General features: G+C 46.0%; 1 protein-coding gene across 1 annotated transcript in view; it reads right to left on the reverse strand.

Annotated features, from left to right (window-relative positions):
• LOC110086761 (hemicentin-1) overlaps positions 1 to 13,800 on the reverse strand; it is a 57,870-nt gene extending 44,070 nt beyond the window's left edge. Inside the window, exons 1-7 of the mRNA XM_078379985.1 lie at positions 13,526 to 13,800; positions 11,499 to 11,888; positions 9,741 to 9,917; positions 9,299 to 9,372; positions 8,837 to 8,878; positions 6,552 to 6,631; positions 1,519 to 1,950 (exon numbers count right to left, since the gene is read on the reverse strand). Of these exons, the coding sequence (XP_078236111.1) occupies positions 1,519 to 1,950; positions 6,552 to 6,631; positions 8,837 to 8,878; positions 9,299 to 9,372; positions 9,741 to 9,917; positions 11,499 to 11,888; positions 13,526 to 13,613 (1,283 nt within the window). The 5' untranslated portion in view covers positions 13,614 to 13,800. The remainder of the gene's footprint in view (positions 1 to 1,518; positions 1,951 to 6,551; positions 6,632 to 8,836; positions 8,879 to 9,298; positions 9,373 to 9,740; positions 9,918 to 11,498; positions 11,889 to 13,525) is intronic.
• Positions 13,801 to 16,226: the final 2,426 nt, after the last annotated feature.

Below are 16,226 nucleotides of genomic sequence, written 5' to 3' on the forward strand. Positions count from 1 at the left end.
AGAGAAACAGGGAGGCTGAAAGCCAGCAGGAGAGAGATTCCAGATGGGCACCTCTGCGCACTGTGAACCGTTTGTGAGAAGGCCCACAACCCAGGGACAAAGCGCTTGGGTAGATCCGTCACATTCAGTTGACTCCTGCTGCTGAGGAGGAACCCATAGTTCCATCACTGGGGGGAACAAGTGTGCCCATCCTTCCTTCCTGTTTTCTTGTCCCTGCAATTGTCCCCTGGGTCTCTGCCCCACCTGGATTGACAAGCTCCCTGCATGTGGGTGACCTCTACAGCTATAATCTCTGCCTCCCAACAAGTGAGGATTCCTCACTGCTCCAGCTTTCACCTGAGGGCCAAGGTGGACATGAGAGAGGAGAGCCACCTGTGGCCAGATCTAATTTGAAATCAGCCTCCAGGAAGGGAAAAGCTGGACAACAGCTTTGGGGAGAGTGTTCTCATTGTACGACTAGTCAAAGGACTATTGGTTTTTTCACCAACAAGATCAAGGTGGCAGACACGGCTCTCCTTCCCCTCCCTCTCCCTGTTTTATCTTCAAAACAACCCAGTGAGGTAGAGCAGACCAAGAGGGAGTGGAAGACCTGATGTTGCCCCATGAGTTTTCAGAGGTAGAAGTATGAGATTTGGGCTTTCTCATAGTCCCAAAGCACAAATCTTCATGTCTCTATGTAGAATACATATGTAGATGTATTTCCATCTTCATAAGAGACACAGCACAAGTGGTATAGGATGTTTGATTCCCCACTGGGCCACCAACAAGTAAAGCCAGCTTGGGTAGCCTTGGGCAAGCTGCACAGTCCCAAGACACCCCTAGAAGAAGGGAATGGGAAACCACTTCTGAGTACAGTATTTTCTACCTGGAAAGTCATTAAAAGAGTCGCCATAAGTCATAATTGACTTGATGGCATATGTTTTACTCAGGTTATTCTATGCAGGAGGCAACCTTAACACTCTCAATGTCCCTAACAAAGTAAAAACTTGAGTGTTCTCAAAAGATAACAGAAACCGTTCAAGAGTCTTTACGAAGAAGCCAAACGTATTAAAGTCAAAGTATTGCGTAGCATCTTTAAGAGGAACAAATGTATTTCACGGGGAAGGTTCCTGGACTAGATCCCCTTCTAGGGTAAATGATTACATTCCGAGAGAGCAGACTCAGCTGGGCGGTGACAAGGCACTGCTGAAAAAAACGAAAATATTTGGACAAGTTTTAAGCGGTCCTCTTTCTCTTGTAGACCACAGGGGCACCGGTAGGATTTGGAAGCTGACGCCAAGTAATGCAGGGGTTTGCTCTGGAGGAACCGCAAGATTCCGTGGCGAATTCTTGTTTCGCCGACACCAGGTGCGAAGTTTCCAAGGGGCGACCTCCGAAGCCAGTCGGTGGGGCCAGAAAGGGGGGCCAGGAGCACTTTCATTGCCCCACTTCTGGCAAGCAAGGGAACTTTCACTTTCCGACCGCACCCACTGGGATCGCCCCCACTTCCCGATCCAGCCTCTCCCCCCCCAAACTCACCTGCCAGCAGCGTGGCCTGCCAGGGGATCTGCCACCCGGGCCCCCCCATCTTTGCGCTCCGCTCGGCCGGGCTGTGCGCCACCCGGACGCCTGGGTTCCTCCTCGGTTGCCGCCTGCCTCGGGCGCTCCTCTGCGCCTCCCTGAAGCCGGGGGTGGGGATTTAGCCGGCGGGACCCTGCCCTCGTCCCGGCCCGCCCTCGGAGGCCGGCCTTCCCGGAACGGTCGCTCGATCGTGGGAAAGCAGCGGATGCCCGGGTGCCTTGCGCCGCCGCGGGGCTCTCGCACCCAGGTTGCGCCGAGGCGGGGCTGCCGCCGGGTGAGAAGAAAAGGAGCCCCGCCGGGAAGGAGGCGAAGGCGGAGCGCGGCCACGCCTTGCCGGAGCGCACGGGAGAAGAGGCTTCCCCTTTCCTTAGGATCCCAAGCCGGAGCCAGCTGTGGGGCGTTAAGGGCGTTACGCGCTCCCCGTAGCAGAACCCATAGCCGCCCCATCAGCAGGCAGCTGGATCCGGCCCAATAAACACTCGAGGAGCAGGGCTTTTGTAAAGCTAACGCCTCTGCATTGCGAACCCGCCTCGAACGCTTCGGGTTGTTAACAGGGGCAACGCGGAACAGCAGATACTGTTCTTGGACAACCCCATTTCTGAGGACCGTGGTTAAGGTCCGAAGGAAAGGGGAGGGCGGTGGATGATGGCATACTCGTTGCCGCTCCAAAAGTGCCCTGGCTTCAGTCCTGCGGGGCCTGGCTCCAGAACCCCATTGGCTGAGAAAGAGATGGAAGTGAACGTGGGAAAGGGGCGGTGGGTGGGTGAGATCTGGTCGTGGGAACGAGAGACACAGGATTGGATCCTAGAGGAATGTATACTCTGGGCCACCCGGGAGGTCTGGGTGCTTGAGCGAAACTCAGCTGATCCCTGTTTCCTAAAAGGCAGGCATTCCTGAATCCTGGCACATAGTTATTGAAATGTTTTCTGGCCCAGACCCAGGAGAGACGACCAAGACATTTTGATGCCTGAGGCAAGGCACCAAATAGCCTCTCAGCGCCCTCAAAGCCCCATTTGGCAGAATCTCTCAAGTGGCCTTCCCTGCGACCAAAAATACTGCGAAACAACCAAGAGGCTTGAAGTTTTACACACTTAATTTGGGCACAATCCGTTTCCTTCTACAAACGGGTGAAGATCTTTAAGTGAACTGGAGGTTGAGACATGCCAACGGGACTTTTTTCTTATGAAGTTGAAAAATGTTTCGCTGCGCGTCCAAGTAGCTTCTTCAGTAGTTGGACTAGTAGCGAAATTTTTCAGTCTATTATGAAAGGAGTCCAGTCGCCATGACTCAACTTCCAGATAACCTCACCTGGATGACTGAGAATCTTCACAGGTATACCTTTAATGATGTACGCCCACCTTGGGCCCTTTTCAAGGACAAAAAGCAGAGTTAAAATATTTTAAATAAATAAGTAAGTTGTTTGGCAAGCCTGTTGTTTTGGTGGCAACAAGCGAACACTCCACCTTCATATCTACACCAAAATCTAAAGAAACGATTGCCTTTCATGACCCGTCAAATCAACTGCCCGAGGCCAGCATCATCTCACTCTGCCTTAGGATAAGGGCCAGCCTTCTTTAGAAGGACTGCAGAGCCTTCAACCTCTGTCTGAAATGGCATCTGGCATTCTTTTGACAGAGCAGCTGTACCAATCTGGTATTCTCCCACTGCCTTGCACTTCAGCCCCCATCATCCTTGGCATCATGCTGCTGGGAGCGATGGGAGTTGTATTCCAAACCATGTAGGAAGCAGTAGGTGAAGGAAGACGGGGGGAATGAAAAAAGGGAATTAAGATTTTTGAGCAGTTGGCAGGCTACAAATGAGGAAATGCACTCTGCACATCCTCTGTGGTCCTCTTTTTTGTTTCTGCTGTTTTATGAGTTTGTTTGTTTGTGGGTTTGGGTTTTTTGTTTGTTTGTTTATTTTACACTTTCTGTGGCTCACAGTTAGAGCGTTCTCCTGAGAACAGGTACTGGATTTAATCCTTGCCAAAGATTAAGATCTGTCCAGATGGCATAAAGTAAACAGACTGATCCCAGTTATTGGGTAATACATCCCATTGATGAATTACTTAGCCACAGGTTTGAAGCATGCAGGATCTTCCTATGATTTGAAGGCAACCCAAGCTTGCCTTGATATATGTAGGATGATGATGCCACCTTGGGATGGCTCAGGAAATTGCTGTTGCTTTTCGGGTTTCACAAGGGGACATTTTTACTATGAATTATATCAGAGAGAAAGTTAATTGCAAATGCAGTTAACTCAGTGCATCCAGACTGCTTTTGTTTCTGGCCCCTCTACGGAGACTGAGGAACCGGGTTTGGGGGACGTAATCAGACCAAGAAACCTTGATGGCAGAGATTTTATTTTTATTTTTATTTATTTATTTGATTTCTGTACCGCCCATCTGGTGACCCAGGCCATTCTGAGCAGTTCACATAGCATAATAGAACATGGTATGAAACAAAACAGTACGATAACAAGACAAAGTATCAATTAATCAGCACAGAATTAAACAGATGAAAATAATATCAGTGAACATTAAGGAAAAGAAAAAAATATGGAGGGATTGAATTCCGATAGAGTCCGGGAAGGCCTTTCCGAAAAGGAATGTTTTTAATAATTTCTTGAACGTTCCCAGCGAGGGTACCAGGCGAATTTCGGGCAGGAGGGCATCCCACAATTGTGGGGCTACTGCCGAGAAGGTCCAGTTTCTAGTCCTTTGTTTCCAAGAGATATTTTCCCCACCATGACTGCCACTAAAGGCAGCTTGTGATCTGGACAAGGAAGTGGTCTGGCGTGATGTAACCCCCATTATCAGTCTATAAACTCTCCATTGCTACCACCATAGTTTCCTTCAAAATTTCTTTTCCATCATGCTCTCTGGGGAGCATCACCCCTTTTTAGGAGAGCTTTTCCACTTGTCTCTTGGTGGATGCAGACAGGAAAGGCGCCGGAAGTGTGAATCCTTGGAATGATCTTAGACATTTGTATCTCAATTTGTGTTTTAGTTCAGGGGTTTGAAGACTGTACAGCCGGAACTGTATTCTTTGTGTTGTGAATCTCCTACCTTGGGTGATAAACACATCTGGAACTTTGCCTGTTTTGTTTCAAAAAGACAACTGTATACTTCCTTTTTCCTACACACAACTTCTGCTCTAGCCCAGGTGTTGGTAGAAGTAACTCAGGGGTGTACAGTTTTGTAGCATCTAGTTGTGTGTTGTTCCCATCGCTGTTGTTATTTTGTCATTTGGGGAGAAAAATCACATTTTTGCAAAACTCATTGCATTTGCAGTACTCTTATATAGAACATGGCCCCATCAAACCCAGAAAGTGGGACACGCTCACTGTCTTAAATGCAGAATTTGATTTGGAGGTCCAGATGACGCTCTCCTCCATGCACACGCCATTAAGAGGAAAGAGGTAAGAGGTAAACCAGGCCAATCCATTGGGAAGCATCCTGTAAGTCAGTGGTCCCCAACCTTGGGCCTCCAGATGTTCTTGGACTTCAGCTCCCAGAAATCCTGGCCAGCAGAGGTGGTGGTGAAGGTTTCTGGGAGTTGTAGTCCAATAACATCTGGAGGCCCAAGGTTGGGGACCATTGCTGTAAGTGTTGACATCCTGATGTTGCTTTCCAAGAACCAGTTTGTCAGCTTTACTGGGGATCATAAGGCCCTCTGGCGGCCATTTGGGAGACAGCAAACTTACCCATCTCCACAAAGCAGTCTTTTCTGTGTCCTGGGACATGTTCTACAGCAGTGCTTCTCAACCATGGGTCCCCAGATGCTACAACGTGGACTACAGCTCCCAGAAATCCTGGCCAGCCGCAGTTAGTGGTGAAGGCTTCTGGGAGTTTTAGTCTAAGAACATCTGGGGAGCCAAAGTTGGAAACCAGTATTCTACAGTGGTGATAATAATAACAAGTGTGTGTCATCAGGGCAATTCTGAGTTATGTTGATCCTTCCTAGGGTTTTCTAGGTAGAGAATGCTCATGTTTACCATTGCTTTTCTCTGGTGCAGCTTGCCCAAGGATACACAGTCTGAATTCTCTCCCTCAAGGCACAATGAGGAATCGAACTCACAACCTCTGGTGCTGCAACAAGATACCACTGAGCTATCCAGCTTCTACAGCAATAGCTTTGGGTATTTCCTTGCACACTGTAACTGTTGCTTTTGCATCCGACCGACGCACCTGTGTGCTGATCTCAGGTCGCAAGCGTTTGACTTTGGCAAAAATCCTGTTGCATAGCTATGCTAGTGAGACACAAACTGTAATCTTTGGAAGCAAAGTGCCTCTAGTTAACAAATCAACATAGACCTTATCTATCACATTCTGAGTTGCAGGATACTGTCCAAGGTGATTTGTTAACTTGAGGCAATTTGTCATGTCGTTAGGCTTGCACAATGCATCTCAACACAATTTTAGTTATCTTTCGCATGGAAGCGGAAAGGTGATGAAATCACCAGAGGCTTTCTGATTGTATCAGATGGTGGGTTCGTAGCGATGTAAACACAAGACATTCTTCCTTAGTTTCAGCAACAGGAAGTTAATGCAGAACAAAGTGTGTCCTTACATGACCAAAAATGGCAAAGAGTCTAGATAAAAACAGACAAAAAGTTATAGTATTAAGGCACAATAACTGAAATCCAGGTCTAAGTTTCCACTGGAGAAGGCCCATTGAATCACTGAGGATTTGGTGAGTCAACGCTGCTGTAAATTCCACTAATTCACAACGGATTCCAGTTGTGATTTACTACTGGATTTCAGCTACTTAAACAAATCAAAATATTGTGAAGAACAGTTTCTCAGATGCTTTCACTACTGTTGCAAGCAGAGAAGTTGCTTTATAGTGGAACGAACCACAGCTCCATCTGCCTCTGTAACATCTCTGTTCCACGTAGCATCTTGGAGGACAGTTCTCCTGCTCCCAGATTCTTTTAATGAACACATCATCGAATTTCATGGTGGACTTCCTTTACGTTCTTGGCCTTAATATCTCAGACCCGTAGCCTGTGGATTGCTCTGTTTCCAGCTCAGCTGATCGTATTCACCGTGGTGCTCAAGTTGGAGAGACTGGAGTGGAAAATGGAGACACACGAGGTGGGCATACTGTCAAATCCAAGCTATTCTGCTTTCTATTTGTTTTCCTTGTCACCATGCACATATAATGGGTACTGTAGCCCAAATCCACTTATTAGTTCTGAACAGAGTAGAGTCACTGAAGGAATAAAACTTCCCTAAGTGTTCATTCACCAAATCCCCATTGGCTAGAATCCAGTGGAATATTTATTCTGGCATTAATACTCTGGTGTCACCTGGAGTGGTGAATACTGGAAAATGAGTAAGTCCCTGGTTGAACTCCTAGCTGCACGCCTGTTGTGTGACTTGGCCTCTGACTAAGAATTCAGTCAAGAACTTCTTAGTTAGTGGCTGTCACTACTCAGAGTTGCACCATGCTGGTAGCACCAATTCAACTACAGTGGACCCTCTACTTAAGGAATTAATCCGTATTGGAATGGTGGCTGCAAGTCGAAAAGTCTGTAAGTCGAATCTCCATTGACCTACAATGCATTGAAAACTGATTAAACCCATAACCAGTGGTTTTTATTCTATTTTTTTTCCATTTTGGTTTTTTTCTGGTCTGTAAGTCGATTCTCTGGCTGCAAGTCGAATCTAAATTTTGCAGCCAGAGAAGTCTGTAACTCGAAAAGTCTGTAAGTTGAGCCGTCTGTAAGTCGAGGGTCCACTGTATTCAATTGAATTCTAGTCATTGTTTTATTGGTTCCACTCTAGCTGGGACAGATCATTGCATTCAGACCTATATTTTTTAACTGAGGAATCAGGATGCATTTTGGAAGAGTAGGATAGGAATATGTTTTTTTAATTGGCCTGCTGGTAGGTCTCCTTGGGTGAAATCTAGGCAAGGCACTGCATGGCATGGTTTTGTAGTGCTTGTTTCCTGGGAGTTGCAGGTGTTTCACCTTACCTGGAGACTGTTTTTACCTGTGAAGAACAGCCAAGGCCAGCTCTCAGGACTGATTACCATAAGATTCCTTATTAACGGTGTACCAGCCTGGGAACGAGAGACGGGAGCTGTGGAAGGTTACAAGTTGGGTGTGGAGTTGTGGACAAAGGATTGTATGTTGGTTGGATTCCATCATGGAGCAGAGATTTTAATTTAAGTTATACGTAGAAAGGGGGGGCTAAGTAAGTTGTTGGTAAGTGTGGGCATCAGTTGGAGAAGACAACGGGATGACAGGTTTACAGCCTTCATTGATGGGTTGAAGACTTAGTCATGGTAAATTAGAATAACCTAGTCATTATGTAGTAAAACTGTTAGTTAATCATTTTATTATTTTATGGGAAAGTCATACAGGAGCTTACTTAATACTTAGATGCTTGGCATTTGACAAGTACGATTTGTACCTTTTTGTATTTCTTTTGTTTTACAACTTTTTACTCTTTTAAAATAAATATTCTATATATTACCCAAGTGTGATTCTTGGGGGCAAGGGTGTGAGTGCCTAAAGAAAGTGCCTTAGCCCTAAGGGCTATGTTTGCTATTTTTATTATTATTTGGGTGTCCTACCTGGTCAGGCTGGTGTACAAGGTTCAAAGTACACAGCTGAAGAGTTTTAAGCTTAAAGAAGGGAGGAATTGGAAATCTAGGGACAGAAGCTTGCCCGCCGTTGCCCACTCACACACCTCCTAGATCTCACCCAGCCTGGAATGAAAGGTGGTGGATGCTGGGAATGACAATTTGGCTCCTTCCAAAGGAGACCCATTCTAGACAGCAGCCACTGACCCGATCAGACACCGCAGATGGTGGAGGCTGCCATCTCTGATCTCATGAGTGGTAGTAAATCCTGGACTTTAAAGACTAGACTTAATGGGGTCTAACACTCATGGACTTAGAACTAACATCTAGAATGAATTCACCATCCTTGGAAGACTGGAGTCCTCGACCGTCATTGAGCTGAACAGAGAAGATTGAGCAGGATGCTGCTTAGTCTACAGACACCAAGAAGACCTCTTTATTTGCTGATCCCCCCCCCCTTTTTTTCTCTCTGAGCTCAGCTCCCAAAGAGACATAATCCCTGTTCCTTATAATCTGGAAATCCTGGGGAACACAGATCCTAGACTTCTACCTTATATCGAATTGCTGGCTTTGAATGAAAAGGCCCCTTTAAGGTTGTAGTCCTTTAAAGTTCAGGCTGAAGCCAACAAGGGATTCCTCACTAACCCACAAAGTGGGAAGGAAGGCAGGATTCCACTTACCTGATAGATGTTGTTAGCCTCATTGGAGCTTTCTGGTTTGCCCTAAATAAAACAAAATAAAAAGATGAAAATATCTGCTGACTGCTTATCCCTTCCGTAGAGTAGCAGCTGGAACTGCTGAAACGCAGAAGCCAGAGAGAGTATTAAGCAAGCTGTAAACTCCAGGGTCTGTGCCTGGCATGCTGACTGTAAGGTCTTTGGGGCAGGGACCTTGTCACTGTTTCATGTCCTCTAAAATGCTACATATCGTACGGATGGTGAAAGTGCATTTTTACTCAGCAATTGGAAAGGACATGCTTTAATCTTGGAACTGCTGAGCTGGAAGGAGCCCAATGGATCATCATGTCCAGCCCTTGCCAGCGAATCCCTGTGGGGGGAATCAAACTCCCAGCCTCTGGTTCTTCAGCCAGATGCCTCAACCATTGAGCTATCCAGCAGTTCTTTCGAAAAACAAAGTCTTACCTGTTTGGAAGGAGGAAAATTCTCATAGGATGCAGTCTGGGCAGAAGTCATCATGTTCTTCAGCCGACGGACATCTGAGTCAGAGAGAAGGCCGGGAGTCAAATTTGTGATTTAAAAGACACTCGCAGAGAGTCAGTGTGATGCAGGGGCTCAGATGATTCAGGCTGAAGCCCCCTTTTGCCCCATGAATGCCACCTTCATCTCTTTGTAGGAAATGATGGCATGTGAATATGAATAAAAAGGTGCATTTTATTTTTATGGCGCAAGATAAAGAATAAATTTTCAGAAAGCATTTTGAACTGCTAACCGAAAGCTGCCAGACAAGGCTTCCATTAGGAAACAGGCAGCTTTTCCTGCTATAGCGAAGCCCCACTGTCCTTGCCCCATGGCAGGCTCTGAAACCCAGGATTCGGGAGCCCCCAAGTTCCAAAGCCTTACTCACGGAAAACAAAATACGCTACGGTTAGAAGCAGTGCCACAATCACGACCAAGCACGTGATAATCCAGATAAAGCTGCTTAGAGGGACACTTTCAGTTTTGACGGTTACAGGATTCTTCGTAGTAACTATAAAAGTTGTAGCAATCGTTGTAGAAGAAGTTGTGGTGGTCTTTGTAGGATCTGAAACAGAAAAGTAGGGTTTGTTTTTTTTAGCCGTGCCATAAGATGAGCTTAATGCCCACTTTTGCCTCTTTTCAGAATTTCAGGAACCACTGCTTTATCTGGAAAACCCTGGAAAGAGGCTCAATAAATCAGAACTGACCTTACGGCACATTATTCTTATTATTAGCCGAATATATCAGGGCAAGTCAAGGAGAAGTATTGAAATAAGCTGATAAAGCAGCATTATTTAAGACCTAAGAAACAAAGGGGGGGCTGTCAAAAAGAGAAGGTGATGAGAATAAAGCACCCCAAGGCCAATACTGTACCTTAAAAACATCCAGGGAAAAACTGACCGTAGAAGAAGGTGCGTTTTATTTTTCCAAAGATAGAAACTGAAAGGCTGATCCATGCAGCACTGGAGAAAGTACTCTGTGCCAGTGCAGTTAAAACCCAGACTGATAAATCATATAATGACAGTAGATGTTGGTGGCATTAAAAGTAGAAAAAACAGTGTACCACCTTCTCTGTGGTTACAAGAAGCATCCACAAACAGTTTCTTTGGAAACCCACAATACAGCTGTAGCGATGGTCCTTTGGATTACTATCTGTAAGAAACATAATAGTGTATACCAGTGCCCGAAAAATAGTCGGACCACAGAAACTTTAAAAAAAAAAAACTGGTTGAAAATGAGGAAGTCAAAATGTTGTGGGACCTCTGGATTCAAACTGATAGTCCTCTGGTTGGTGACACCCTTGATCTGATCATTGTCAAAAGGAAGTGGGTCTGGACAGGAGATGTGGCAAATCTCTGCTAGAATCAAAAAGAAGGAATTTGAACAGACTACCCAATAGAAAAACTTTGAATTTGTAATCGAGGAATTGTGGGGAAAGAAAAATAAATTAATTACAGCTGTCACTAGTCCTTTGGATGCTTGACCTTGGAAATCATCTTTGTCCTTTAGGCATATATGAGATCACAACACACCAACGGCAGAAAAAGGCTGTGTTCCTTCGATCAGCCCATATTTTATGAACCAGTATCCATGGAATGAAAACCAGCCAACATTTGGTGGGTGGCATGTAATGGGCATCCTCCTCATCCTCAATGTGAGACATGTGGGTCCAGGTGTTTGCAAGGGCCCAGGGGGGAAAAACCAACTCAGAGGGGTGGATTCACTCCTCCATTTGCCCCGATGGAGAAATAGCAGGGTGCAAATGTTGTCATTTGGGTAGCCATGGTTAGAGTTGCAAGGAAATGCTCGGAACTCTGCATCTGATGATCAACAGGAAAAAAAATGGCTTTAGGAGAATAAATAAATCAAGAGAAGAAAAACAGCTGTGATTGCTTGGTTGGGTTTTGAGATGCTGAGAGATGGCTCTGGGGTTCATTGCAAGCAAAGCTGGGACTTTAAAACTAAGCTACATCCTTTCCTAGAGATCACATAGAAAGGGTCCCGGTAACAAGAGATGGCAATAATTCTCCTCCACCCAAATGGCCCTGAGCAGCTGGTGACAAGCAAAAGCCCCCCAAATTGGCATGCAGATGCAAAAACCTGACCCACCACGTGGTTCTTTGCATTTTGAACCCATGAAACATACCTATGACTTCCAGTTGTGCTGTCCCAGCTTCTGCAACATTATCATCTATTACCACTTTATAAACTCCAGAGTCTTTTAACTGGAGGTGCGTGATCAAAAGCGAGCAGCTTGGGATCAGCTCCTCCCGCCCAGTATAGGCAGGTCCTTTGCTCTGTTGGAAATCTGAAGCTCCCTTAGCAAACACATTGCGTTGCTGAGAAATAATGACACTATTTGCATCAAGTCTCTCTCTGTACCATCTGCATTGCGGAACATCAGGGTGGCCAGGAAACCGAGCCTTTTCTGGCGTGAGGGTGACGCTTTGCCCTTGGTTCGGTTTTGCTGGTTCCACTTTGACTCTCCACATTGACTGAGCATGACTCAACGGGCAGCATGAACTCAGGATGGCGGCTGTAATGTGGAGAAAAAGAGAGGGATCAGCATGCCGGGCTAACCACTGCTTAGGCAAAAATAAGCACTAAAAACCGGTGGGTGATGTTGATGATACACCTCCAGAATCTCCTCCTTACACCTTGTCACTCTCCCAAAAAGTGTGGCAGTAGATGTGCAATGGCCAGATCATCTCACACCATGGTCCACATCCGGTGGGACTTGCTCTGTGTGGAATGGGACTTGCCTGTGCACCCACTACACCACTAGTTGTGCGATCGCATGCACAACCTGCCAAGCACTCCTTGCAGAACTGATCCTGTGCGATGCTGGGCATTCTGCTGAATGGCGACGATAACATGCACAATTGGAATTCGGCACCCGGTCAGTTCAAAAGGATGCTGGCTGAGAACAAGAGCTACCAAGCAATGCTCACATTCGTTGATATAGGGGGTGCCCCAAACAAAAACCTATAACTCTGAAACTGGACCTCAGCTTAAGCAGGAAACTCCCAATCTTAATGATATCTCTGGCAACATAGCCATCTTTCAGCGAGATAACACCAGCAGAACCAGGAGCAGGAGACAATGGTGGATGCTTAAATTCTACAGTGCCGTGGAATTGTGTATTTCAGATCTCCAGCAAATTTACAGCTTCTCAGCCTTTCTTAGACAAGGGAGCTTGAAGTAGTTAATCAACCTGAAGTAGCTAATCTGCTGCTTATTAAGAAATCTTTAGGTCATCTGTTTCCTCGCTGGAGCTTCTCTGTTAGAGTCTCTGTCCTGTCATGTCCTGTCTGCTAAAGGAAAACTTCTGCCCAAGAAGTTTACTGTATGGACATCGACTTCAAATGAGAAGTACCAGCTTCCCTGGTATATATCACCTTGTACCATATACTGTATATATATATAGACCATGCCTTCTGGGGAGAACAAAACTGAGTGGGAAGTCATGGGGAAAGGACACTGTACTAAGCAAAACAAGAGGCATGCCGTATGGATGGTGGGGAAAATGCTGATACCCGATTTCAGAACCTGGTAGTTTAAAGAGAACAAACACTCCGGATCCTTTGGTTAAAGAGCGTGCGTGGATTATGAGAATAACATCACTAGGAGAGCTAGAACTAGTTATATAGAAACAAGCAGGAATTAGTGCCGTCACCTCTGAAAAGATAAAAGTCCTCTTTCTAAGAATCAGTGGGGTAAGGGGGAAATCTGGAAGTACAGAGGCTCGTCAGGGCAGTCCCCATAACCCAGCCCCAAGGAGAGTCCAAAATAAGGAGACAGCTGCATGGATCCCCATTAGCACGGCAGTTCAATCCCATTTCCTAGAGCAGGACTTTTGTAAGGCTAATGGGTCTCAATGCCCAAGTCTCGAAATTTTAGCCATTTGACCCAGGATTGCTCATAACAAAGCATTGGCCCTTTCCTCTTCTACTATTCGATGATTGAGGTTAAGACGTGGGGAGGGGAGCCCATCTCATGCTCTCTCCTGATCACAGAGTCCTAGCGCCTTGACTGCGCCAAGCCTGCCCCCTTTGACCATGAAGGAAAGCGTGAGTGGCTATGGGCTCAAGATGTCTCCAGGTTTTGATCAGGGGGCGAGCCCTACCCCGTCCCTCCTCTTCCCCCCCCCCCGCAGGGCCCGATCCCGCTTACCTGCCAGGAGCGCGCCCAGCCAAGAGGTCTTCCTCGCCAGGGGAAACCCCGGGTGGCTTAGGCGCTGGTCCTCCGGATTCCTCCCCATGGCGGGCTGTGATTGATGGGGTGGGGGGAGCGGCTCTGGTCCTACCAGCCTGGAAAAGGGGGCAGAGCGCGTCCAGCCGCAGCTCACACCAAATGCAGAAGGAAGCAGTGGGGCCAGTGAACCTGCGGGCGCTCCGGAATCGAAGTGGGGCGAGGCGAGACCGCCCGAGGCTCTGTTCCCCCCACGGAGGGGGTAAAGCAGAAGCGCATTTATAGGGGTTAGTAGGGGAGGGACGGAAGGAGGCGGACAGACAGACAGACGGGGAGTGTCTTGCGGGACCGCCTTGAATCATGCGTTAATTCCACGCTATTTGGATCACCATCGCGCTTCGCTCTCCTGCAGGGACTCGGGGCGGCTTACAAAAAAAAAAACCCTAACCTTTAAAACCGGAGAGATGTAAGGGATGCTTTTAAAATTAAAAACATAATAATAATTAGAACGCCCGGCAAGAACCTGGGAGCTGGTAACGGCTCTCTAGATCCTATTTTATGAGCAATATGATGAAGTGCAGATTTATTTTTATTTGTGGTTTATCCAAGCCTTGTCCTGGACGTCTGGATGCCTCTGGGTCTCTCTTTTAATAATAAAAACCGTGATCATAGCAATTGCCTTGCTTGACCCTGAGATTAGGCAACGAAATTCTTTTCAGAAGGAAATGGAAAGTAACGATCGGATTCGTGGGAGTTTATGTTGCCTTTCCGTTTCTAGTATGTGCGACACAGTACCAGAAAGGAAGGGGATTGTGATTATGGGTGAGATACACAGCTCCGTGGTTGAGGCATCTGCCAGAGGTTGGGAGTTCGATTCCCCCATTGAGGCTCCTTGAGAGGGACTTGATAATCCATAGGGTCCCTTCCAGCTGTAAGATGATGATGGTGAAATGGTGGTGGCAATGCTGCCGGATGAGATCATGTGTCACTGAGGTGGGAAATCGCAATGAAAGATAAAGAGTCTTATCGCTGATTTCCTCTGAAATCGTTGTCAAAACAGTTTTAAGAAACCGGAAGCTGTGATTCAACCACATTTTAAGATGCTCCTTGCAAAAGAAGGAGGCTCTATGCATTTCAAAATAGAAGTGTACACTCTGCAATATCCTGGAAGAAAAAGGAATCTATATTTTGCTTTCTGAGCAGTACAATAAATAGCAGGTTTTCGAAAGTTAATTACTCCAATTTAATCTATATATTATATTATATTACATTATATATTATAGGTTGATGCATTCATTGCCCTGGGCATCTGTATGCTACTTGTTCTCTTTAACAATTTTTTTAGTGGCCATTTATAGAGAAGTCATGTAGCCTAAGGTGGAGAAAGTTCTCTCTCTCTCTCTCTCTCTCTCTCTCTCTGTCTGTCTGTCTGTCTGTCTGTCTGTCTGTCTATCTATCTATCTATCTATCTATCTATCTATCTATCTATCTATCTATCTATCTATCTATCTATCTATCTATCTATCTATCTATCTATCTATCTATCTATCTATCTATCTATCTATCTATCGGATAGAAATGCCAGTGAACTGTTTGGCCCAAAAGGTTTCTCTTTGGGAGGGCAGCTCCCTGGGAGGAGGAGGGGGGAGAGAGAGGGAGAGGGAGGGAGGGGGAGAGAGAGAGAGAGAGAGAGAGAGAGAGAGAGAGAGAGAGAGAGAGAGAGAGATGTTCACATCAGCACCAAGGACAGCTCCCTGGATCTTGTATCTATCAAAGAAGGGAATGAGAAATGAAGAAACTCAGGTGTCCAGAGGCCAGAAGCTCCCATTGGCCGAAGGCCCATTTCATAAAAGACACCCTTTCCACATCTGGACAGGTGCATATGATTCCCTCATTTGGCTCACCGTGTTCCAGGCTCTCTAATCCTTGCAAGTGGAGAACAGATCAAAGGGGTGGTGGATCTGCTTCACACTTTAGACTGAACTTGAACGGTTCTGTTTGAGTCGCTGACTCCATGGCAAAGGCTAGGCTTCAGCATCTTGGATATTTGGTCTGAACTTTCAAGGAACTGTCCGTAGTGCTGAAACTCCCTTAGAGTTGGAGTGTGGCATCTTCGATAAGGGCTTTAAACTTGTGATGGATATCCAGAGCAGATTCACCACATTGACACTGGAGCTGCTATTTCTGCACTGCTCTCTGTTACTTCTTCTTTGCTATCAGCACTCAAACAGATGCATAGGTTTGTTTATATATCCAGTAAAGAGGGACAAAGAGTAGGAGTAGCATGGCTCTTCTATGTTTTGAATGCATACTTAGAAGCATGGATATATGTGGGGGGCAGAGGGAAGCAAATTGGAGGTTTGCACCCCATAATCTTCCATTCATTTCTCCTTTTTTTAAAAAAAATGTATACAAACTGCAGTGCATGCTGTGTGTGAATGAGGCTAGCATTCCTGCATGAATTATGCTATGCAGCTTCTCTTTCCCCTGGGAAAAATCCTGCAGACATTCACGCTTAAAGTTGTGCAAAAAGCTCTACTTCATCAGTGTGATTGGAAAACAGAACTGAGAAAAAAAAATACCAATTTCTGTTTAAAGTAAAAGGATGAGGATTTGTGAATGTGCTCATGCCTCTAATTCATGTCAGTATTCTGAATCTGGAAGCCCATTACATGAAACATAC

The sequence above is a fragment of the Pogona vitticeps genome, chromosome 9 (genome assembly GCF_051106095.1).
Source record: "Pogona vitticeps strain Pit_001003342236 chromosome 9, PviZW2.1, whole genome shotgun sequence".
NCBI lineage: Eukaryota > Metazoa > Chordata > Lepidosauria > Squamata > Agamidae > Pogona > Pogona vitticeps.